Genomic DNA, 25084 nt, shown 5'->3' with positions numbered 1-25084 from the left:
AAGGCCTTGAATTGATTGATGGCCGTTTCAACAAATCAACCTGACAGCAACAATTATGATTTGTTCTATGACCAAACAAAATTAAGATTTGTTAAATTTGAAGAAGTAAGATTCTCTATCATCCTAATCTCTCTACCCTTTCATCTCTTTCTATTTGAACAACCACGGTTAAACTACGTCAACATTTTATATTAATTTTTTTCATAAAAATAATAAAACAAAAAATAATGTGTAAGAGGAGAGAAGGAGATGAGAATAGGAGGGTAGAGAATCCTCCTCCAAATTTGAAACCATTCAAATGTGCATGCATACATAACCCAAAAGGAGGAGGATTATCTCCCCTTTTAATCTCTCTCCTTTTATTTAAAGGATTAAAGCACATCAATATTTTATATTGGTTTTTTATAAATAAAAAGCAAAGTGTGAAAGGAGGGAAAGGAAAGGGAGAGCAATAATCGAGGAGAGAAACCTTCTCCGGATCAAAAAGGAACCTTTCGAGCAAACAAGGGAGAAACGAAGAGAGAGAAGCAAGTAAATAGTAGGGGTAATGCAAAAGCTTAGCCACAAGTAGTTTCACAGCTCTATCATCGTGTGTTCTTGCTTATTCACACCCCTCAAAATGGAATCTACAAGCGCCTGTATGTCTTGTCTTGCGATGACTTTACTCCAAGTTTACTAATTTCACACGTCCACAAGAAAATTTCCCAATCGAATAATATAAAAACTTGAAACCGAGTGAAGTTACACCCCAGGATTCCCTAAAAGTCGCTCTACCGCAGCATGGACATTCCCAGAAGTGGCTTGCAATGCCCTGATATTCTCTTGGGTATCGAAGAAACCCATTTCTCGAAGCTGCCTCAGCTGATTTTCATACAGTTCTTCCGGTGGTACTGCAACCGCAATGACAAGTGTTCGGAGTCAACATAACGGTTTATTTAATTCGACTTGTTATAATAAAAAGTTGATTTCATAAAGGGTAAGATTGTATTAAGATGTTATGAATGAATCGGGAGCAACCGCAATGACAAGTGTTCGGAGTCAACATAACGGTTTATTTAATTCGACTTGTTATAATAAAAAGTTGATTTCATAAAGGGTAAGATTGTATTAAGATGTTATGAATGAATCGGGAGCCTAACCATTAGGGTTTGCAGCAGCCAAGCTGCCGGCTCCAAGACCTCCAAACATGTTCATCAGCATCTCCAACCCGGCATTATTAGGGGCACCTGATGATACACAGAAATTAAACAAGTGTGAACACCCAAAAGAAGAAAATGACAGGAACCCATAACTTTATTTGAACTTCTTATTCTCAAAGTACCTGTAGCACCACCAGTCAGAGTTGGATCCCTGGCAAGAACGCAACAAATGATTAGTAATAAGGTTAACATCAAGACAAGTATTTTTCTGTTTCTTTTTAAGTGGCCAAAACTCCTACTTGAGATAGGTTGACACCTCCACGGATAGAGAATTAATTATGGTAAATGATGTATATTATTTAGACACAATTATATTAAGAAATCATTGACACCCCAGAATGATGCTGTATTTTGACAAAAGTATAAAGTAAAAAACCCATCAAATACTGATAGAAAATGTAACTATAAAATTTGTATGTGGAAACCAAGCAGGAGTGGTAAGGTGTATTAGACTCACTGAGTTGGTTGTTGTCGATTGGGAGAAAATAGTGACTGCTGTAACGCGAGCATTTGCTGCAAGAGGAAAAGTCAGAGTAGTAAAAAATTAAGTTAAAGATAGGTGGTTCACATCCCAAAAATTTCATTGTTCTTAGGGACAATAAGTCTAGATTATAAAAATAAAAAATAAAGATCCATGCAGGGACTAGGGAGAGTAAACAAGCCGGGAGAGATATTCAAAAACATATATTAGCAGACTTTGAAAGGGAAAGTACCTGCATTGTTTCAGGGTTCATTAACTGCCTTAGTAGCTCTGGATTTTGCATCATTTCCCTAAGTTGAGGATTTAAATCAACCATTTCACGTAGTTGTGGATTGAGGCTCAGAATCTAAAGTTAAAAAAAAATTGGAAACATTAAGAAACGTCACTTTTCGCAAAAATCCACAACTTGGGTAAGGAAAACTATGTCAACTGATGGTACCTGATTCATGTACTGGGGATTGGAAAGCATGCTTTGCATCATCTGTGATATGGCTGGATTCTGCAAAAGCTGATTCATTGCATTAGCATCTGTCATGCCACCAAGCATCTGTTCCATTCCGGGGAGACCAAGCCCTCCCAGGCCAGCAATACCGGCGGCCCTCCCATCCCCAACAGGATTTGTCCTCGTAGTATTTGGCTGATTTCCTCCTGACAATTCAGATCAAATATATGAACATGAAAGTTGTCATAATGTATTCAAAGCACCTCTTCTTTTACAACATAAAATCTATTAAAAAAAAGCTCAAAAATAGAACAAAAAAAGGCATAAGCTAACCTAATAATCAATTTGAAGGGCCAACAGCAGTCAATTTCAGGTCAAACAAGCGACTGCATTTACTAAAGACTCTTAAATTATGCAACAGTTTAAATAATACAATGCAGACTTGAACATAAACTTCCAGAAGGGTGCAAGTGAGAGCATCTATATAACCCATTAAAATTGAGAGGGCCATATCATGCTAAAATTTCCCAACAAATGTAACAAATGTAGGAATTGACTACTAAGCATATTATTAAGATTCAAGACCCAGCAACAAGTTTGCATAACAATTGATTACTGTATATCAGATATCAAGACTATGTCCAACGCAAAATCAGTCCTACTTTCAGGATAGAATTTAGTGCCAAGAATATATTATACTTCCATGTGAAGTCTCTTCCATTTAATACCCATAAATTGTCGAGATAAATTGAAACACTACCAGCAAACAAATATTTGGATAATAGAGAACAAAGAGGGAGAAGCTCACCACCAGCAATGCCCCAAGGGTTAGGAAGTGGATTTGCATTAGGAGCAGCAGAACCAGCAGCTGTTTCTGAACCAGTGGTTGAAGGATTGTTAGACCCATCCCTGGCCTGTGCCCCACCCTGGTTTCCCAAAAGAGCAGAAAACGGATTTGAACCCAAATCATTTCCAGCATTTCCGGTTGTAGCATTCAAAAATGGCTCCTGAACGTTTTCATACATCCGCCTCAGCATGTTGAATCCCTCAGGGGAAGATTCAATGTTACTCATTGCTCTGTCAGTGTTTCGCATCATCTCACGCATGAGTTCAGGGTTCCTTGCGGCTTCCAATGTCTGTCGGAGAATGCCAGGATCATTAAGGATATGTGCAAGCTCTGGGTTCCGGTCTATGATATCACGCATTTGCGGATTGTTCATGATCAAGCCACGCATCAAATCAGGGTTATTCATCAAACTCTGAATGGCAGGCATGTTCATTATGTCCCTCATCATGTTCGGGTTCTGAGTCAGTTGTTGCTGCACTTGTTCAAATTCCGGAAGCCCAGTTCCAAATAAACCCTGTCCTCCACCACCACCACCAAGTGGGTTTAAACCCTGCCCAAATAACAAAGATGCCCCAAGGTCAGGACTCTGAAGCCCCTCACTACCAACACCGCGTGTAACACCTGGAGCAGTGGTAGGACTAGCAGTAGCAGCTTTAGCAGCAGGGGGGGCGGGGGTTGACGCAGGTGCAGCAAAGGCACGGACCATGTGAACAGTATGATCTGCCTGCAGACCTTCAACACAAGAAATCAACTATGCATTAGAATACAGTAAATAACCCAAAACATGACATATGGGCACATTCACAGCCATGGACAGCATCCAAATCCAACAATCTCACCCCAAAACATTCAACGATACAATAATCCACAAAATTTCCCCAAATTACAATTTCCCAATACAAATATAACAAAATTATAATCAAATTTCGATAAAATAACACAAACTCACATGACAATCAACGCCAGATTCGATTAAAATCACAAAATCAATATTCAAAAGTCAAAACGAACACAGAATCAAATCGAAGAGGAAACAAAGCGTACCATAGCTACTGAGGGTCTGGTCGTCCTTCAAAATACGACCTTTGTAAATTAACCTCTGCTGATCAGCTGGAATATCGCAATTCTGAGCCAAAACTTCCTTGAATGCCCCAACAGTCGAGTCCAGGCTCGCCCTCACCGAAAACTTGGAGCCATTCGAGCATCGAATGTTAATCTGCTCTCCTCCTTCTCCTTCGCCACTGACTTTAGGCTCGCTCGAATCGCCCTCGCCACCCATAATTCGCTCCCACCCAATCGATCGATCGCAAGGAATGAATCGAAAACCCTAACCCTAGAAATTATGAAATTGAAATCGATGCCTTTGAAGCGAAAGCCAAAAAGGGCACAGCCCAGAAAAATTGTGTTATTGAGTAAAAATATAATATATATTTATATAGCGGAATATATTTTTTGGGAATTAAAAAATTAAAATTGTAATTTGCAAAATCTCAAAAAATAAAATTAAGAGAGAAAAGAAAGGAAATTGAAGAAGATTTGGAATCGAACAGGTTAAAAACGCAACGTGCATAGGTGGATTTGTGTGCCAAATGGGGAAACCTATTTGTAAGGGAAAATAAAAGAACAGGTTAGATTCTCAACGGTTAGGTTCGCATATTCTTGAAGAAATGAAGGTGAGATTCTTTTTGGGATAAATTTTTTCTTGTGATCAGAATATGGATGATACATTACGTGTTTTTATACAAGTGGTGAAAAATTATATTTTCTAAGTTATTAAATATCCCGTCATTTATATAGTGATATATGATGTATCATCCCATATTCTGATCACACTGAAAACTTTCTCTTATTCGAGTCATTTTTGCTCTCTATCGTATTAATTGTTGTTGTTGAGTTTAAGTTTTAGTCTTTTAGTAGAGTGACAACGTCAACGATTGGATAGTTGAGTGCATTTTTGCTCACTCTTTAAAGTGAGGGTGATGCTCATCCTTCATTGATTGTCATTAGATTAATTTAAATTTTAAGATATATATCTTAAATCAGTTAAACCAAAATCAATGGGGTTAAGCATCACCTCCACTTTAGAGGTTCTGCAAAGTTACCCTCTAGACAGTTAGCTATTAGTGGGTGAAAAAATCGGTTGAAATCAAACCCGCATCAATCTGTATATGCATTATTATTTTCGCTATTATAGTAAAGCCTCATTTGTTGTTTCAATTTCTTTTATTTATGAGTTATAATGCATTTTATAAATTTTCGTTATAACTCATATTATATAGGATGGACCCACTCAATTATCTTCTATTAAAATTGAGGGGAAACGTGGTTGTACTTGTATTTTTGAAATACCATTTGTTATTGTGTTTTATGTCCTTAATTGTTTTTAAAATCTTTTTTGCTTAATTTGACGTTAATTAACTTTAATGTATGATCATTCATACTACGATCTGGTGATATTCCTCTTTTGTGAGCGAAAAGTCTAATTTTCGAATCTCGTGAATGATGAATTCAATACCAACTTAAGTTGTTCATTGTGTGACTTACCTAAACTTCTCTTCACTTTAGTAAAAAATATTTCGTTGTACTAAGAAAACAAAAAACCTATTATGCATGAGTCTTTGTCGTGTCACGTGCACAGATTAGCACTCAACTTAGATGAAAGTGACAAAAAAATGATTAATAAACAAAAGTGAATGATCAAAATTCAGTTTGATAAAGAGGTTACAAATTCAATGTTGGAGCATTTATCATCACATTTACAACGATTGTTCAACTCTCAACCTCCCATCGTTTGATTTAAGAAAAAATAAGTGCTAAAAAGACTTACGAGTTCAAGTCTTAGGTCATGTTTGGTTAATATGATTAGTTGAGATTAGAAAATATGGGTGAGGACATTCAATTTGATAGGTTAACATTAATTCATTACAATAATGAAAAGAGAGATTAGAAAATAAGGAAAACTAATGAAAATGATTTGAAAATTTTGAGTTTTAATGATAAAGACAAAATAAAGGGTAAAGTGAATAGTACCAGGATGAATTTTTTAGTGTAAAAATATGGTTTTTCATTAAAGCGAATAGTACCATGGGTTTTTCGTTAAAACTTCCTGAAAAATATGGGTGAGGACATTCCATCTGGATGGTTTAATAGAAAAAAGATTCATAATGCCATCATAACCCTGGGTTTTTTTTTCCCATAAAATATTGAAATACTATCAATGTAAGAGAAGAAGCGATTGGAATACAATACTGGTGATAATGAAGATGGGTGAGCATAAAAGTTGATCAAATGTAATTAATTTTCTTATAAAAAGTATAAACACCAGTGGATGTGCTGAATGACATTAATTATCTTTCTGTTTACTTAACAGGATGATAGAAGCAAGGGATCGAACAACTTTTAGAAAAAGGGCAAGGACAAGAACATCGGATCACCTAATCCTCTAGTTGACTTGATTTCTAATTGAAGTTTCGGATTCTGGACTTTAAGAGGAAAATTCATAGTTTTATCGAGATTCTACGTGTTAGTAAACATAAATTTGAACCCATATTTAGTAAGCGCAAATTAAACAACAATAAAGCCTAATTCTATAAAGAGGGAATTTCATTCAGGATTCATTATTATAAGGATTCGACGTAAGAACGGAGTGCCGGCTGTCGACTGCTCGACATCTTGTCCCTTCTTCTTTATCCGAACTTAGGACCGACAATGTAAGATAAACTTACACAGAAAAAATTTTAAAAATTAATATCCAAAGTGGTCATGTGATCGCCTGCATCAACTTGTGTGTAGAATTTGAGAAGATGCTTCAATTGTAAATGAAAAGGACATTAGGATTATGAGTGGTGGATAGATTTCATTTCATTATGTTTACTACACGTTGCCTGTTGCAAAATATTATCTTTAATTACTTGTTTCTTTATCAACTTTTTTGGTATATTTTTTGTTGGTCAATGACACACTTCCCATGGAAAGATTGGAGTCTAGAAAACTCCAAATAAAAGCAACACGCTACTACATGTGGAACAACATTCTCATCCAAAATCCTACACTGGACTACATCCCAGCTGCCTAGTGCTTCTCGATGACTTGAAGGTTATAAGCTCAATCCACGAAGGCATTTGTGGAAACCACTTTGGAGGCTGATCTTTAGCACATAAGCTCTTAACGCAGGCTATTACTGGCCTACCATACACCAAGATGCTAAGGAGTTAGTACAAAAGTGTGACCACTACCAACGCTACAAGCAAGTATCAGCACTCAACTGCCAAGCATTGAGTAGAACAGAAAGAGACGGCCATAAGCTTCGATCTGGTAGAGGAGAAGTGCGAGCAGACCATCACTCACATCACAGCCTACCAGCATAAACTCCTCTCCAGCTACCATAAAAAGGCCAAGATCCGGTAGCTCCAGCCCAAAGATCTAGGAAAACCTTCATCATTGCCTGCAGAGAAGGCTCCAAAAAGATGAATCTCATCTAGGAAGGTCCGTACAAGATCAGCAGAGTAGGCGGCAAAGGAAATTACACCCTCGCCACCATGAACGACAAAAAGATCGAAAAGTAGTGAAATGCCTACAATCTGAGGAAGTACCATGTGTGACTTCTCGCTACATTAAAGCCCAAAGACTCAAGCAGCTCGATAGGCACCACCTTGCAAGCCGAGGATTATCCGATTGTTATGCAGTTTTCTACAGCAAAGTTATTCGTTCGTTTCACTTGTTTTTCAATGAAGAATTTAGAAGTAATTTGCAACTTGGCTCAACTACATGTTTACAACAACTGATCATCCTTGCACTTCAAAAGAAGACCGCGCCCTTCTTAGGGACTCATCGTAGGAATTGCACCCCCCCCCCGAGGGACCAATCATGCTTTCCAGTGCGATAGGGTAAACCAATTCCCCGACACCTATATGGGTATGCTCTCCAAAGTAGAAGGATAAACTCACCACTCCAAATATCCAGACGTGGATGAACCAGGTTGCCCTAGTATAATTAGAAGCACGATGGCTTGCGTGGGGATTCCTAGAAGTAGCCACAATGATCTTTTTCAAGTAGCCACAATGGCCTAATCCATGGGGAACCGGGCCCTAGAGACGGAGGGGCACGTTACGCAGTACGCTCGATGGACGGCTGCCCTAGAACCCTAAAGTTGCTATCGAGTGCACTAAGGTAGTCTACGGTTTCTAGAAGACTATCTACGACTTGCCCTTCAAGCAGTAAAGCCACGCTAGACTTATACAACTGCACATTCTTATGAAAGGTTGAACAAGCTAGTGTGCATATATGAAGCTTTATCCACTGCTGACATGCTACGTAGTCGATAAGCTTGCCAAGCGCGAAACGATTTACACTAAGTCTTAAAGTGTTATGATACTTACTACGAAACCTATGGAATTAGAGAAAGCCAACGTTAACGGCCTAGTGGTCACGCGGACTAATCTGCTTCTGTAAGTAAAGCGTTTGGCTGCCAACCTTATGGCTAACAACTTTGCAAAGTTCTACACCAACACCTACGACTGCATAGGCTACGCGACTTGTCTGCTTATAAAAAAGTAGCATGTCTGCCACTGGTCTATAAAGTCTAAAGGTTAGGGCATGAACAAATGAAGTGAAGATAAAGAAAAGCGAAGGAAGCAAGTTTATTAAATTTTCTAGCAAAATTGATAAACAACTAGCAAAGACCAAAGAAGTTCAAGCAAAGAAAAAAGCAACAAGGGAAACAAAGAAAATCCTAAAGACTACCTAGAAGACTACTCTTCAGCAGCCTAGATACTCCACGAATACTCGATCGCCACACCTTCAGCAGTCGCGACATTCTCAGCAACGGCACCATCCGGCGCTTCACCCCCGACTGCTCCAGCCCGAGCACTAACATCTCCGGCTACTTCACCAATGGAGGCCTCAAAAGTAAAGGCAAACAAGTCTTTCATTGATCTTCAATACACCTTGGAGTTCCAACACTTGGGGTTCAAGCCTATTAACGACCTTCTTGAAGTGGATCACTTAGTTATAAGCAACAATCAATTCTTCATCCTTTACATAAGCAGCGAAACAAAGCTAAGAAATGGCACGTTCAAGATCTTGAATCTGAGGTATGTGACACTCGATCTCATTCTTTGCATTTTCATACTTAACTTGGATCGCATCAAGCCTAGTCTTCAAGTCAACGATCTCTTGGCGAGCGGTCTCAAACTGCAGAGAAGTAGGGGCATGTATATTAGACCCCTTCAAAACGACGAGCTCAACCTTTTGATCTTCTCGGCAGAAGAATAAGCTTCGGTTGCCACAGCCCTTGGCACCTCTTTGGCAGCCTTGGTATCCATTTAGTCAATAAGCATAGACTCAGCTGCCAGAATAGTCGTCTTCTGCATCATGGCAAGCAAGCAGTCTTCCTATACTTGGTCATATGCTTCGCAAAGGAACTTGGGGCAAACAATCCCTCTAATGCCATCGATAAACTTGGCACAAGCGTCCATATCTTCAAGCATATTTGGTTTCAAAAGCGCACAGATCTCAGCAACCTCATCAGAAGCAGGTTTAGTGGAATTCTCACATCTACCCACGCGAGCAGTCTCCTCATTCCCAGTAGGCGATTCTGTCTCAGCAGGAGGAGGAGTAAGCCTTGGTGCCACTTTAGCACCATAGTCCACCTTATCGCTATTTATAACAGCAAACATCTCCAAATGTGAACCAGACTTAGCTTCTAACGGACGTCTTGGTATAGACTTCAGCACTGGGGGCATGATCTGACCTCTACACTGAGCAACCCTATCAGAAATCAAACTAGCTATCTTTATCATGGCAAACATCATTGGCTCAGATTTAGCAGCCTCATCTTTCATCCTCTTGGAAAAAGTCAAGTCAATCACAAGCATGGGGGCAGCCGGCAAACCTTCGTGAGCAGCGGAAGAAGTCTTTGGTTTTTTCTCAACCAGCATCTCTTGAGCAGACGGGGAAGATCTTTTTTTCCACCTTCACTTGTAGTGGGATCCACAAATAGCGATTGGACGAGCCAATGCATCTGCCTTGATCTTATTCATCTCCTCTCTCGGGAGCAGCCCACCTTTTTCCCAGTGAAGAAGACTAAGCAGTCAATGCCATTCACGGTATAGCAAGAGAGCTCAACCTATATTGGCTTTCCTTTTTTTTTTTCTTTAGAACTAGCAGGCAGAAGGCCTGTATGCCCAACATTCCAGCAGCCCATGAGGCCCACGACCTCCTCATTTCTCCTAATCACTAGCCTGGCCCTGTGTCAAGTCCAAGAGCCCAAAGGACATGAGCCATGCGGCTTGCCTAGCACTACGCCCCAACGCCACAATCCTTAGCCCCAACTGCATAAGTTGCCCTTGGCTCCTAGCCAAGCCGAGTCGCCTAAAGTAGTGGTCTCTGCCACAACACATCCTCGGCTCATGCCGAGTCAACTTTTGGCCTCTACTAACTAAGGTGCCACACCACCTTGATGGTTGCCCCACGACAACACTATCCAAGAAGACGACAAGGAAAATTAAATTTTTCATACATCGGTGCGGCACGGAGAAGACAAAGAAAGCAACGAAAAACGATACTTTGCACATGTAAGATGTAGAAGATTGCTAAAGGAGGGGGAACAAATATCATATAAGCTCTCTCTCTCTCTCTCTTGCAGGGTAGAATAAATCGCTCTCCAAAGTTGATTTAATAACCCACTTAAGGTGGACTTAAATAGGCTTTGAGAGAAATTTATTTCCCTTTCCTAGAAAGATCTAATTTCCTATTAAAGAGGGAATCTACATCAAAATAGGAAGCAGTCTTAAGTTTCCTAAAGCAGGAAGATCTCTACACCTGCTGCCCATTCCTGCGAGCAGCCCAACAGGTGTGGGGGCATTTATGGAGCCAAAAATAATCACAAGGCGACACGGGATTTTGTATAAAAGAGGACAAAAATACTCTTGAAGCATACCAGAATTCCTATGTGTGAGAAGCGGGCAATCATCCCTCAACCAAGTGAAAAATGTCCAAAATAGGTAACAATTCAAAATCTATTTCATCCATCCTCATCCAATATTCTCCACAGGGTAACTCCCAAAATCTTCCCTTTTATTATATTGATAGCTAATCAATTAGGTAATTATTCTATTAATTAGCTAATTGATTAGGTAATTGTTTTATAACTCCTAAATTAACACAAATCAAGAACCTAGCCCACAAACAAGGCTAGGTGGCTGATCCTCTCTCACCCTAGGAGGCCAGCCACTCTCCTATTTAAACCTCATTCTTTTTGCTAAAATTCTCTAAATTCTTCAAACACTTTTCCCTCTAAATTCTAACTTTGGCAGACCCCCCCCCCAAACAAAAAAATCATCGTGGGCGCATGAGACTCTTGGCCTTGACCAAATGTGTTATTTGTTTTGTAGATGCAATTTTGTCCAAGAACGAGGAGGAAGAATTTTGCATCCACAATTATTATTAAGGAGAGAGAGAGAGTTTGAAACTATTACAATAATTTTAAGGATGGAGAGTTCCAAACCGGTTGACATGCATAAGTAAAAACTCAACACCCTAACTACTAAGATATTAGATCACATGCATGGTAGTATCCTCATGATGAATCATCAGTTTCTTTAATTCATATGAAAGAATAAACATTCTCCAAATTCAAACGAGTTTTTTTAAAGGAAAACTAATGAAAATGACTTGAAAACTTTGAGTTTTAATCAAAATAACAAAAAGGTGTTGTAAGTGAATAGTACCATGAGTAACTTTTTAGAGTAAAAATGTCATTAATGTTAAAAGTGAACAGTACCAAGAGTGTTTCGTTAAAACTCTCTTTTTGATAAACATAATCATTTAAACAAGAATAAAGAGAATGAAAAGTTGAGTAGTAAAATGATGCATATAATGAAAAGTTAAGACATATCTCCGTATTGAAAATGAGGAAAGTACTGTCCAATCCAAAAATACTTGTTAAAATTATTACTGAAAATATAAATATGTTGTTCATCAATATTATAACAAGATTGTAAAGATTTTAATAGCAGACAGTAAATTTTCCAAGTTGAATTCTTGATTGATAGTAAAATCAGTTGTGCTTAGCCCACGGGTTGAGCCGAGTTTGTGGGGGTGCCTAAGAAAACATTCAAAATGTTCAATTTGACCCGTTAACAAGGATTCAAAATTATTAATTACAGATTGGATTGAATCTGCAAAGTGGAAGAATTAAGCGTCTCATTTGGATTGAGTCTTTTCCACGTCAACCTCGACTTCATACTTGGGGTCTTTGTAATTAGTCTTTTTAAGGGCCACAAATCGAATGCCGAAGAAAGCTCCGACTTGTGAGTGATTGCCAGCCACCACATTTCGCAGGTCAACAGTGTCTTCTTCTCGGCATGTGGTATACGGTTGCATGATACATGCACCTCCAAGCTTATTAGGTCAAGTCATTATTACTAAAAGGGTAATTATAGGAAAATTACATTTGTAGACTAAATTTTGTAAACTAAATAACATAGTAGTTAACGATTGAATTATTACTTAAGTGTTAATCAACATGGTTATTTTATATTGGTGACACATTATTTAATTTTTAAATTTAGTTTATAAATTTAGTCTACCTAGCATCACTCTTACTGAAATATAAACATTTGTTCGGTATCAAATACAAACACTTGTATGTTTGAAAAGTGACTCGAAGCTCCTTTTTACTGCATTCTACATCATTGTCTTATTTCTTGGACAATTAATGCTCTTGTTTATCTTGTATTTAGCGTCTATCTTAGCATAGGGGTGGGTTCGGTTCTTTTTTTTTTTTTGTTTGGTTTTTTTTTTAGTTTGGTTTTTTCCGGTTTGGTTTCAGTTTCGGTTTTTTTTTTTTCAAAAAATTAAAAAAATTGAAATTTTAAATTTTAACATCTCCAACACAATCATAACATAAGCATTCCAACTAGAATCAAAGACAATGAAAATAAACATTTAAAGTTGAACTGTATGATGTTGTTCAAAGATCAAGGCTGTTTGCTTGTAACTGCAGTTGACAACTTGATTAGTAAAAGTAATGCGTGGGTGGATTTATTTAGTGTGTGTTGGATTCCATCACAAATTACGCAAGCAATCTGCCCGAAATAAATGTTTATGGATTCTGTTACATGTTATATGATAGTAGATTTGGAAAAGGAAGCTGGGGTAGAAGTAGACAGTGTTGTGGAGATGGATTAGGTACTTCAGGAGGAGGTCTGGTTCCGGAACCCTATGTGGGAGAGAAATAATAGGTTAGGGTTTAGAGTTTTTAAAGGCTTTTTTTTTTTTAATATTTTGGGCTTAAAGTTTGACAACACATTGGACTTAGCACATTTGAGCTTACGGGTTTAGAAAATAATACCCAAAACAAATAATTAAATAAATAAATAAAACTAATTTAATTAATTCGGTTCAGTTCGGTTTCTAGACCACTAAAACCAAAACCGAACTGAGTTTCGGTTTTTTCAATTCGATTCAATTTTTTTTCTAGTTCGGTTTTTTCGGTTTCGGTTTCGGTTCGGTTTTCAGTTTTTTGAACCCACCCCTACCTTAGAGTATACTAATTTTAGTCATATTTGGCGAGAGGCTAACTTTGTTGCCAATACTTTGGCCAATTATGCTCATTTTATTCCTTCTGATGTAATTTGGGCTTGCAACCAACCCCCTCCCTCCGATTAGGCAAGCGTTGTTGTGTGATGTTTTATGCATTGGTGGACCTCGTGACTTTATACTAGTGTTTAGTGTTATATATTTATTTCCTTTAAATGGGAGGATTTATGTTTGAAACCTTTGGAGTGTGAGTTCACGACCGAAATTATGATTGACGTATTATTTGGCTTTGCACAATCTTCACCCTCCCAATATCATTGTATCCAGTAAAATATGCTATAATGTTTAACTTTCATGAAAACGGCTTCTACCACGTTCCATATGTAATTATAAAAAATGATTTATAGGCCAATTTACCTTCATAGTCATCATCATATAGAGCTTGTAGAGGAATATGGGAAAGAAAATTGAATTGTTTTGGCAAGAAAAACGTAAAGCCCAAAAAGGGAAACTGAATCTGAAATGGAGGTAGATACCATACTATTTGCCAAGATGATTGTAATAATAAGATAACCAAATTCAAGGAATACTAACATTGCTCTTCGATGTCTCTAATTCTTTTCCTTTGTTGTCCTGCAAATGAAGTCAATTCATATGAATTTGTCACTAATTAATGTTAAAGTTTAAAGGTTCAAAATGAAAATGTAGGTGTAGAATTAATACAATTATTTATCACTTGATTACATTACGTGATAATTGATTTGTTAAACAATGTGAATTGATACTAGCGCTCTGAAATAATCATCACACACTCATTGTTTCTTTAACAATACATTGGTTTGAAATTTCAATAACAGTTCTAGAAAAAACAAAGAAAAAGGAAAATTAATTTGTCGATACTTAATACATAATAGTTCTTTTGACAACCTGTTTCACTTTCACCTTATCCATTGCTACACTCAAAACAAAAACAAAAATAATGCAAAAGGGCTTGTAGCTCAAATGATTAGAGCGTTTACCCTAATTAAAGTATTTATTCTTGTACTTGAAATTTTTAGGTTGGATTTTTTTTCTTTGAGATTTAAATAAAAAAAAAATTAAGGGCAAAAAGTGTTTCACGAAGGAGCTTCTAGGAGATTAGGGATACTATCCACAGTGCTGCAGAGCGTACTCCAAATTTCCGAGAATGACCCTGGGAAAAAGCCAAATTATTGGTGTAGAGCGTTGTTAACGGGCTTATTACTAGAGACATAAAGGTCAAAAGGCCAAGCCCAACCAATCAAAGAAACAAAAAAGCCCGGAGATCGATTATCATTTGAAATAATAAATAGGACAGGCAGAACAAAAGCGAGATAGCCGTTAGAGACAAACCATCGGGACTCTTCGGTAGTATGAAGATCCGACGGTTAGCAATGTAGTAGCCGTTGTATTCAAAACGAGACGAACACATGGCCTTCTCTCCCAAATTTCGCTTTTTTAATTTCTTTTTCTTTATTCAAATGCGAATCTGCTTAATAAATAAAACCCCATTTTAAAGAACCCAAGAAGAAACACAGACGCGCAGAGTACAGAGAGAGAGAGGGGGGGAGAGAGAAGAGAGAAAGCGGCTTCCTATGTCATTCATTTCTCTCTCGGGGTTTTGAAGATTCAAAGCTTTGATATTTGTATTACTTTGATCAAGTCCCTTGATTTCTCTTCAAGGTTTGTGGGTTTCTTTTTATCTTTCCTTTTTTTGGAAATTTTGAATGTTCTGGGTTTTGATTGTTTCAGATTTTCAGTACGTTTTCTTCCTGTTCTAGATCATGGGTTTTTTTTTTCTTATTTTACTCAAATTTTAATTTGATGGTGATTTCGTATTGAAGGTGATCGAAATGGGATCAAAGGAGAACAACCCAGCTCTCGTTAGGCCCTCAAATTATCAAGGTAAGAGACGCAGCAAAACCCCAGGATTTAAATTTGACTAATTTTCAATTTTTGGGAATTTATGTTCTTCGTTTGTATTTATTTTCTTTGGATTCCCGAAAAGGTCCACGAATGTGGGGTTCCAAGTTTGTGAAGGAGGTTGGGCCGAATCCTCGACCAGCACTGAGGGATGTCCATAACATCACCACAAGAGAATGTCCTAGGTTTGTGACTTTTTCTTACAATCTAATGAATCTCTTTCCAAGTTTATGTTTTGATGTTTGATTCTTTTTTAGTAGTCTTTCATTTACTAATGAACTAATTAGAGACATTGGATAATCAACATTATTCAGAAAAGATGTTGCGGAATGTAAGAAAAATGTGCAAGATCTGCAACATAGACCAGTGACAAGGTTTGAATTCACTCTATTCAATTTTCCTTCCTGTTTATGTCATAATAGGCTATCCGAAGAATTTGATTTTTATTTCTTGATGTTCGTATAGGAGGTTTGCGCAATTGCTTCAGCAGCACCCAAAGGTAGTACCTTTTAGACTGATAACAAGGATCCTTTGTTTACATTTTGTTCTTTCGCTTTGGTTCAAATTGCAATGTTCGGTGTTGGTGATATGTAATTAATAAACCAAGGAAGTGACTGTGAATTCATTTGCTGCGAATCCGAAGGCTGTGCAGGATGTTGATCAGGAAGCTAAGAAACTGAGCTTGTATACTTCCAATTCTAGTGGTCTGGTGGATTGGAATATGTGGAGAATATTGAGGATGAGGCTTGTGATGCTCATGTGCCAATGTTTGTTAAGCACACTGAAGCTATGCTAGATGAAATTGATAGGATGGTATGTGTGCCTAGTACTACTAGCAGTTTTCTTATTCATATTTTATATATATCAGAAGGCTAACTGAGTACGTTCTGTTGATTACTGCAGGAAGAGGATGAGAATCTGGAGGATGAGGACCCCATTATGGATATCGACAGCAGCAGCTCGAAGGATCCGCTTAATGTTGTTGAGTACATAGATGACATCTATGCTCACTACAGGAAATCTGAGGTAAATTTTCATTAGCTATTAAAAGCTATACTATGCTATCACTGAATCCAATGCAAGCACATAATACATATGTTCTGTTCTCATATGGCTTAGGGTAGATTTGGATGAATGTTGAAATTTCTGAATTCATGCATCTGTTTGATTAGATGAGCTTCAAAATCAGAAGCACTGCACTTTTGTGTTCACGTATGGCTTAGGGTAGATTCGAACGAAAACTTTTAAATTATTGTATCTGTTTGATCAGATGAGCTTCGAAAATTAAAAGCACTGCACTGTTTGTTCTCTTATGGCGAAAGGTAGAATCGAACGAATGTTAAAATTTCTGAAATCATGTAGCTAAACCAAAATAGTTGGACATGCAAATGTTGATCTGTCAAAAAATAATTTGTTTGATTATATGAGCTCAAACACGTAATAATCAAATTGGTTAGTTGGCCAGATTGTTCAGTGAGACACCCCTTAACTAGATTAACTAGATGCATGGGGGAGGTTATTGACCAAGTTCGGTATACTGAAAAATGAGCATCTTAATCATGCAGAATTCAAGCTCTGTCTCCCCAAGTTACATGGCTCACCAACCTGACATCAACGAGAAAATGAGGGCGATTCTCATTGACTGGCTTATCGAGGTATCCATATTGTGTCAACGGTTGGATTTTTTCTAAGACCATAGTTTAAGTATCAAGAGTTTGGTACCTGTGATGTAAACTTAACGGTTTTGATTCTTTTTAACAGGTCCACTACAAGTTTGAGCTGATGGACGAGACACTATTCCTTACCGTAAATCTTATAGACAGGTTCCTTGAGCGCCAAACGGTGATCAGAAAGAAGCTTCAGTTGGTTGGTGTGACTGCCATGCTTCTAGCTTGCAAGTATGAGGAGGTTTCTGTCCCAATTGTGGAGGATTTTGTTCTGATATCAGATAAGGCATATTCAAGGAAAGATGTTCTTGATATGGAAAAATCAATGGTAAACAGCTTACAATTCAACTTCTCTGTTCCTACCGTGTATGTGTTCATGAGGCGGTTCCTCAAGGCAGCTCAATCAGACAAAAACGTCAGTCATACAAACCCACAGTAAAAGAAGTAATATCACTTATTTTTATAAAAATAACTGTATTAATGTACTTGGTTTTCATGGAATTGAATAAACAGCTTGAGTTTCTGTCCTTCTTCTTCATTGAGCTATGCCTGGTGGAGTACGAAATGCTCAGGTTCCCCCCCTCTATGCTAGCCGCTGCTGCAATTTATACTGCTCAGGGCACTCTGTCCCGGTTCAAGCAATGGAGCCAGACCAGCGAGTGGTATACAAATTACTCAGAAGATGAACTCCTGTGAGTATTTCTTGCACTGATTGTCACTATGCATTGCAATTTTATGGTATACACAAAATAATAAAGTTATTTGGACCACATTGGCTTACTTGTCAGACAATTGCGTATTGTTTACTTGTCAGAAATGATTCATGTGTAATTTATGTATCGACAGAGAATGCTCGAGGATGATGGTTACTTTTCATCAGAAGGCTGAAACCGCAAAACTCACTGGAGTGCACAGGAAGTACAGCACACGGAAGTTTGGCTATGCAGCTAAAGCTCAACCAGCTGAGTTCCTCTTGGATCACTGATCGTGCTGACAGACAACTTCGATCACATTTAAGCAACCAAGATTCTTTCTTGAGTTGTCTCTGAGCAACAAAAGTTGTCCTGGTGTGGGGGGGGTCTTTTAGTCTGTTCTCTGCAGATAATGTGAATGTTTTTTTTTCCCGTAGTTTTTGATTGACTCGTTTACGGGGTTCCTAGAAGAACATATTTACGTTGACAACTCCAACGACTATCTTTTAATCTGCTCTCTGCAGATAATGTGAATGTTTTTTTCCTTGCAACAATTAAAAACTGCTGCCACCATGCATTCTGAAAATCAAACCTAGTTACTGAGAGAACCCTGTGACGTTCGGGTCAGAGTGGCACCAAGAATTGCATTTGAATTGAATTTATTATTCAAATCCAAAATATTTATGTTACAATTAATCGAATGCATTCCAAATATCCTAGGCTGCAAGTCCTATCCAATCTTATGTTAGAATTCTGGCCTCACGCCATTAAGTTGCAGCAAATTTCTTTTGCTGCAATGGATTGGAAGTTCTTGAAGAATTGGCAATGGTTGTTGATTTGAGTCGACTAATCTTTTGTCCAAAGTTATAAAACATTGCATTTGCCGCGCTCTTATTTCTTTGTCTTGAAGTTTTGTCTCATGTGGTTTTTTTCAATTTTTTTTTTTTTATACTGAGGTCCACATTATTAGTATGTAACGTTTAGGTCGTCAATATTTTTGAAGAACTTTGTATTCTACATTTAGGACTAAAGATGTTAGTGCATCTTTTCATTGTTTAGCATCCCGTGATATTGTTTTCAAGCATCGTATTTTCTAAGATGCAAATTTAGTTCTTGATAATTGGGATTTTTTTTGCAATCGTATGATGTTATATGTCTCAGCTCATCCCTGTTACTCATCCCTTGTGTCCCATATTATCCCATTTTGTCAACTGAATTGCAGAAACGTTAGTTTAGCTGACGTGGAAAGGGCTCTTTGGTCTTTTTAGGCAGTGACTATGGGAAAAATTTACCGTTGAGATTTTGAAACAGTGAACTGCAAATAAAAACACGGACGGGCGCGAAACGCTGCGTTCCAAGAGGATTTATGAGAAGGGAATGGATAAAAGAGAGAACTCAAAGGACTGAGTGAGCTTCTCACAGAGTAGAGAGTAGAGAGAAAATAGAAAACAAGTCGACAATTGTGAGAGAGCGGTTCATGCGAGTTGGCTCGGCCAATACCGGAAGCATCGAGGTCCTTCTTCTTCTTCGTCTTCATCTTCATTCTCTTGGCCCTAAACTTCTCAAAATCCCCAATTTTGTTTTGTTATATTTAAATGGGTTTCTGTAAAAGTTTCAAATTCAGTGCTTAGTTGAAATGGGGTAGGTTGGATATGAAATTTTATTGCTATCTTCTTCTTTCCATTCCCCCAAACTTCCCAAAATCTCCATTTCTTTTTTTTTTTGGTTGTATGTAATTTTTTAATGGGATTTCTCAGAACTTCAAGTTGCAATGATTATTTGAAAAGGCACAAAAGGGGTATTTTGTATGTGAAAAAGTTTGTTGCTTTTTTATTATGTCTTCTTCGTTGATTGACATTTTTGCTTATTTGAAACGGGGTATGTTGGATGTCAAAATTGTAATGCTTTTTTCTTCATCTTGTTATTCTTCAACATTCTTTGCGGAAAGAATTTGCTTATTTGAAAAGGGATTTCTGTAAAATCCCCAAATTTTGTTTTGCTATCTGTAAATGGATTTCTGTGGAAGAATTTAAATTCAGTAAAATGACGTGGTGTAAAAAAAAGTAACCTTTACTTTTCACTGTATCGATTGACAGTTAGAAAAATAATTAAAAATGAAAAAAAATGTCTGAATATATATAATATAACAGTCACTTCAATTAAATACAACCAAAGCAAAACAAAAAAGAATACAAAAACAGAGAGAGTGTGGAGTCGAGATCTATGGACTTTACATTGTGTCTGTGCCTTTCGGGGTTGTTGCCTTCATTGCTCCTGCAGGGAATTCTCATTCCCTACAAGTGGATGCAGATGTACAGGTACAAGTAGCATATATGAAGACTGGGAAAAAATGGCGAACCAACCTCATTGCCTAAAAAGAAGCACTCCAAGAATGGAGCTGTTTCAACTGGAGAAGCAAATGCTCTGGTCGGTTTGGTGGTCTACGTTTTCATCGTCCTCATGTTTGGATTCTTCTCCAATTACACTTACCTCTCTTATTTTTCTTTGCTTTTCGTTTTTCTTTTTCTGTTTTTATTTTTCTTTTCTACACGCATGACCAATTAAATTAATTAGTATAATAAAAGATTTGGTTTTAGTGTTTGGTGACTTCTTTCTTACGTGCAAGAATCATCTAAAAAACCTAATTGATGGCAAATAGATTTAGTAAAACAATAACTTATGGAGCTGCATTTTGTACCCTAAAATATAATTTAGTTTACTCAAATATCTTAATGGCTGTTTCATAAAAATAAAAAATTAAAAAAATAAAAAATCAATGTTTGGAGGAAAAAAAGAAGAAGAAGGTATCTTAAAAATCTGTAGGCAATTGTAAAAGTAATATATACACAAAAAGCATGAGTTTTTACCATAAAATAACGGTCAAGAAGTTCATGAACATTTCAGTTCATAGAAATAGAAATGCTATGACTTAAAATCATTTTTTAAATTTCATTTTATTTTTTATTTTTTGTTTTTGATTAAGGAGTGTGATTAGCTTTTAACATTCTAAAAAAGAAAAATTCAATTATGAAAAATGGGACAATGATGGGGCAGTTTATTCTAAGGGTGGAAATTTTTACCAAATTACCGTACTAACCATTATACCAACCATACCATACCAAATTATTACAAAAATTTGTACCAATTGGTAATGGTACGGTATTTGTACCATACCATACTGTTTCGGTACAGTACTGGTATTCAAAACCAGTACCAGTGGTATAACGTACCTACTAATATTATTAATATTATATTATGTATTTATTCATATAATTATTTGAGGGCAAAATTAATAATAATTATTGTAGAAGTGTAAAAAATGTAAAAAATATATATAAAAAAAATGTAAAAAAAAATATACAATCACTCATAGTAACAAGCTTTACAACTTTCATGAAGGGGTTAACTTCAAAATCCAACACTATAATCCATAAACCTTAATTTATATTTAACCGTTGATTTTCATTAACGCTTTATTCTTCTTACTGAATCTCATTTTTAAAATTTTCTTTTTAAAAACATGATCATTTGGCGGATGTAAGAAGATGAACGGTTCAGATCTTTGATATCACATTTTGATATTTACGGTTAACTGAAATATGAGTCGATGTCATATAGTTTATAGAAACTTTATAAACATCAAGCAACACTAACCGTAAAGCTCTAAACATAATATCAACGATTCAAACCATTCATCTTCCTGCATCCTCTAATAGATCATGTTTTCAAAAAATAAAATTTGATGAGAAAAATGAAGCGTAAATGTAAACAACAATCAACGGTTAAATTTTGATCTATGATTTATATGATTATAATGGTGAATTTTAAAGTTAAGCTCTTCACGAAAGTTGTAAAGTTTGTCATTACGAGATTTTATATATTTTTTCTATATTTTTTACACGTCTACATTAATTAAAAAATATTAGATTTTGGGCAAACCAAGGGCTGGTTTGGTATTGTTGTGCTTTGAAAAAAAGTTGTTTCTACTGTGCTGTGAGAATAAGCAGCTGTGAAATAAAGCAGCAAAGTGTTTGGTAAACTTTTTTGTAAAAGTGCTTTTGAAAAAAGAAAGCAGTATTATAGTGTTTGGTAAACTTTTATGTAAAACAGATGTGAAAAAAAGCCAGTTTTTCAAAGCTGGGTTTTGCAGCTTCTTGTTTTTGGCTTTTTTTCATCCAAAACTGTGAAAAAAAACTGAAGCTGAATGTTTACCAAACACAAAAACAGCTCCCAGCTTTTTTTGATACCAGCTTTTTTCAAAATCACCTCAGTACCAAACCAGGCCTAAGTGGCGTAAAACAAAGTGGCAATTACCATTGGCATATCATACCAACCAAACTATTTGGTATACTGAAAGTTTGGTATGGTAATGATAATAGATTTTGCCATACCAAATATTTGATATGGTAATTGGTAAAGAGGTTTTGATACGGTAATGTACTAAAACTACCCCTAGTTTATTCTAACATGGGCATAATTTTTAATTTTTTAACATAGTATATAATTACTGTTTTGTCCTCATATTGTAAATAGTGTGTGTTAAAAGTAAGGATAAAAGAAGAAAAACAAGAATATGATTGTCATTTTGAGAAAGAGGTTGACGATTAGGCTAGCAATAATGTGATTCAATTTCTCTATTTTTAAACATGTACAAAAACATCTTAAGAGACATATAATACCGGTTATAAATAAAAAAAAAAAAATCTTTCACACGCGGATATTAATGTGATTAAATTAGTTGTCAAATGATTGTTTTTCTTTTTTAAGAAGTGATATTATTTACACTAAGGGGGAGATGGTAGGCTTAGCCTCATCAATAATGTGATTCAATCAGCTATTTATTAATATTATTTTCTCTATTTTTAAATACAGTTCATAACATCTTAAGAGGTGTGTAATTAGGGATATTTTCATCATTTTAATAGTGTTTTTTAATAATTAATTTTTTTGAACCTTTATATATATTAGTACCTTACAATAGGCTAGCAATAATGTGATTCAATCAACTGTTCATTCAATATTATTTTCTCTATTTTTAAATATGTTCAAAACATCTTAAGAGTCGTGTAATGTATGTTATAAAAAAGGTCTTTTGCAAGCGGATAATAATGTGAATAAATTAGTTGTCAAATAATTGTTTTTATTTTATTTTTATAACAAACGATACTATCTAGACTAAGGAGGAATGGGTGAGCTTAGCCTTACAATGTGCTAGCAATAATGTGATTCAATTAGTTGTTTATTAAATATTATTTTATTTATTCTTAATGTAAATTCTATAGAAACCGATTTTATTATGTAGATTCAGTTGCTTTAATTGGTTTATGAAGGGTTTCTTCTAGCATGATCTAAGATTATTCATTTACTTCAAATATTTGACTTTCATTTTGTCAATTTATGCATATAAATATATTTAAAACGTGTAAGTCGCGCATAGCACGCCGTGATTCAAAAAATGTTTTCTGCACGTCGAAATACCTTTTTTATAACTGGTATTGCACGACTCTTAAGATGTTTTGAATGTGTTTACAAATAAGGAAATTGAATCACATTATTGCTAGCTTATCGTGAGATACTAATTTAAAAAAAAACAAAAACAAAAAAAACAGCACAAAAAAAAATTAATTATTAAAAAAACACTATTAAAATGACAAAAACACCTCTACCTTATTTGACTTTTGTGTTGCCTTTATATATAGATATAATATAATATATATATATATTTATATAATAGTCACTTCAATTAAATATAACCAAAGAAAAACCAGAAAGAATACAAAAACAGAGAGTGTGGGGTCGGGAACTATGGACTTTACATTGTGTTTGTGCCTTTCGGGGTTGTTGCCTTCGTTGCTGTTGCAGGGAACTCTCGTTCCTCCAAGTGGATGTAGGTGTACAGGTCCAAGTAGCATATATGAGGCCTGGGAAAAATGGCAGACCAGCCGCACTGCCTAAAAAGAAGCGCTCTGGAGCTTGTGTCAACTAAAGAAGCAGATGCACGTTTTCATCGTCCTCATAGTTGAAAGCTTAGGCTTCCAACTATTATTCTCCAATTAGATTTCCATTTCTTGTTTTCTTTTCTTTTTTCATTTTCTGTTTTTGTTGCTTCTTCCTTTTTATTTATTTGTGTTCTTGTGGGTGGGGGTGGAGGTGGAGGTGGTGGTGGTGGGGTGAGGTGGGCGAGCTGGGCAGGATTTTGTTTCTCTGCATTTTTTTTTCTCTTTTTTTTCGTTCTTCCTTTCTTCTTTTTTTGTGTTCTGTGTGGTGGTGATGGTGGGGGCAGGGCGGGGCGAGGTGGGGTTCTGTTTCTTTGACATTCTCGTCTAGTGCCACTGTTTCTTGGATGATAGCAATGGATATAAAAATCATTCCATACAGAAATAGGCTGTGCCAAATAAGATCTTGAAGGGATTTGATAAAATTGACCAAACCAAGGAGGCCCTTGACAATGTTTGTACAAAAGTTGTATCTTGTGCTAACATACATGCTGTTGCCACTAGAGATGGCATTGTTCTGGTATGTTTTACTCCATCTTCTCAGTCTTCTTGACATGTTCTGTGTTGTTTTCGTTTTCATTGTTTGATTCCAAGTAGTTTATTTGATCTTTGTTGTTTTTCAATTGTTGGTAAATTCAACATACACATTCAGTTCCACAGTATTTAATTTGACAATTAAGCTACATATAGAATATTTTATTGCTCGCATGTCTTAGTGTTTGCCTGCACTTTTAGCTATTTTGATTTTCATTGTTTGGTCGATACTTAGGCCAAGTATGCATATAAGTACTAAATCAGTCCCTCGGAAAACTTTCCCGTTTCTTTATCTTTGGTACTTTCAAGTTTTGGAAAACTCAGCATAAGACTGTGCGTAAGGTTTTAGGACTTTCTTCATTTTGCCTATAGATCCACAGTATTTAAGTGGAAAACCTACATAGCACGTCCAAATTTATTTGATTGCTTGCTTGTTTCGGTATTCCACTGCTGCAGTTTTAGATGTCTTCTTTTTTTATGCTGACATCTTTGTCATATCCAAAATGGTAGGCTGATGGCCCCTTTTATCCTCTTTTCACTGGTAGAAGAGATAACACCAGGTCCTACCATGATGAAGCAATGGCTGAGATTCTGAAACCCGATGATGAAATCACTCTGACACTTGATCTGTTCTCACTGAGTGGATTTAAGGATGAGAAACTGTCAGTCTTCTAGGTATATACACACAAAGCTCTGCCTTTCTTACCAAGTCTATGTAATAATCACGACGTTAATGAAAGCTA

General features: G+C 36.4%; 1 protein-coding gene and 1 pseudogene across 1 annotated transcript; one reads left to right on the top strand and one right to left on the bottom strand.

The window, feature by feature from the left end:
• Positions 1-516: 516 nt before the first annotated feature.
• On the bottom strand, positions 517-4502 carry LOC103937699 (ubiquitin domain-containing protein DSK2a). The gene is made up of 8 exons (XM_009347643.3): positions 4014-4502; positions 2931-3701; positions 2120-2328; positions 1913-2026; positions 1657-1712; positions 1322-1350; positions 1140-1226; positions 517-890 (listed from the first exon to the last, which is right to left on the bottom strand). The coding sequence occupies exons 1-8, from the start codon at positions 4246-4248 to the stop codon at positions 742-744; spliced, it is 1650 nt and encodes a 549-aa protein (XP_009345918.2). The 5' UTR covers positions 4249-4502; the 3' UTR covers positions 517-741.
• Positions 4503-14996: 10494 nt separating this feature from the next.
• On the top strand, positions 14997-18379 carry LOC103937698 (annotated as a pseudogene).
• Positions 18380-25084: the final 6705 nt, after the last annotated feature.

Source organism: the organism of the source record quoted next, unplaced genomic scaffold (genome assembly GCF_019419815.1).
Source record: "Pyrus x bretschneideri cultivar Hongxiangsu unplaced genomic scaffold, Pyrus_bretschneideri_v1 Contig7, whole genome shotgun sequence".
Taxonomy (NCBI): domain Eukaryota; kingdom Viridiplantae; phylum Streptophyta; class Magnoliopsida; order Rosales; family Rosaceae; genus Pyrus; species Pyrus x bretschneideri.
Note: the sequence above shows the minus strand (reverse complement) of the source record. Positions and strands in the feature narration are given on the sequence as shown.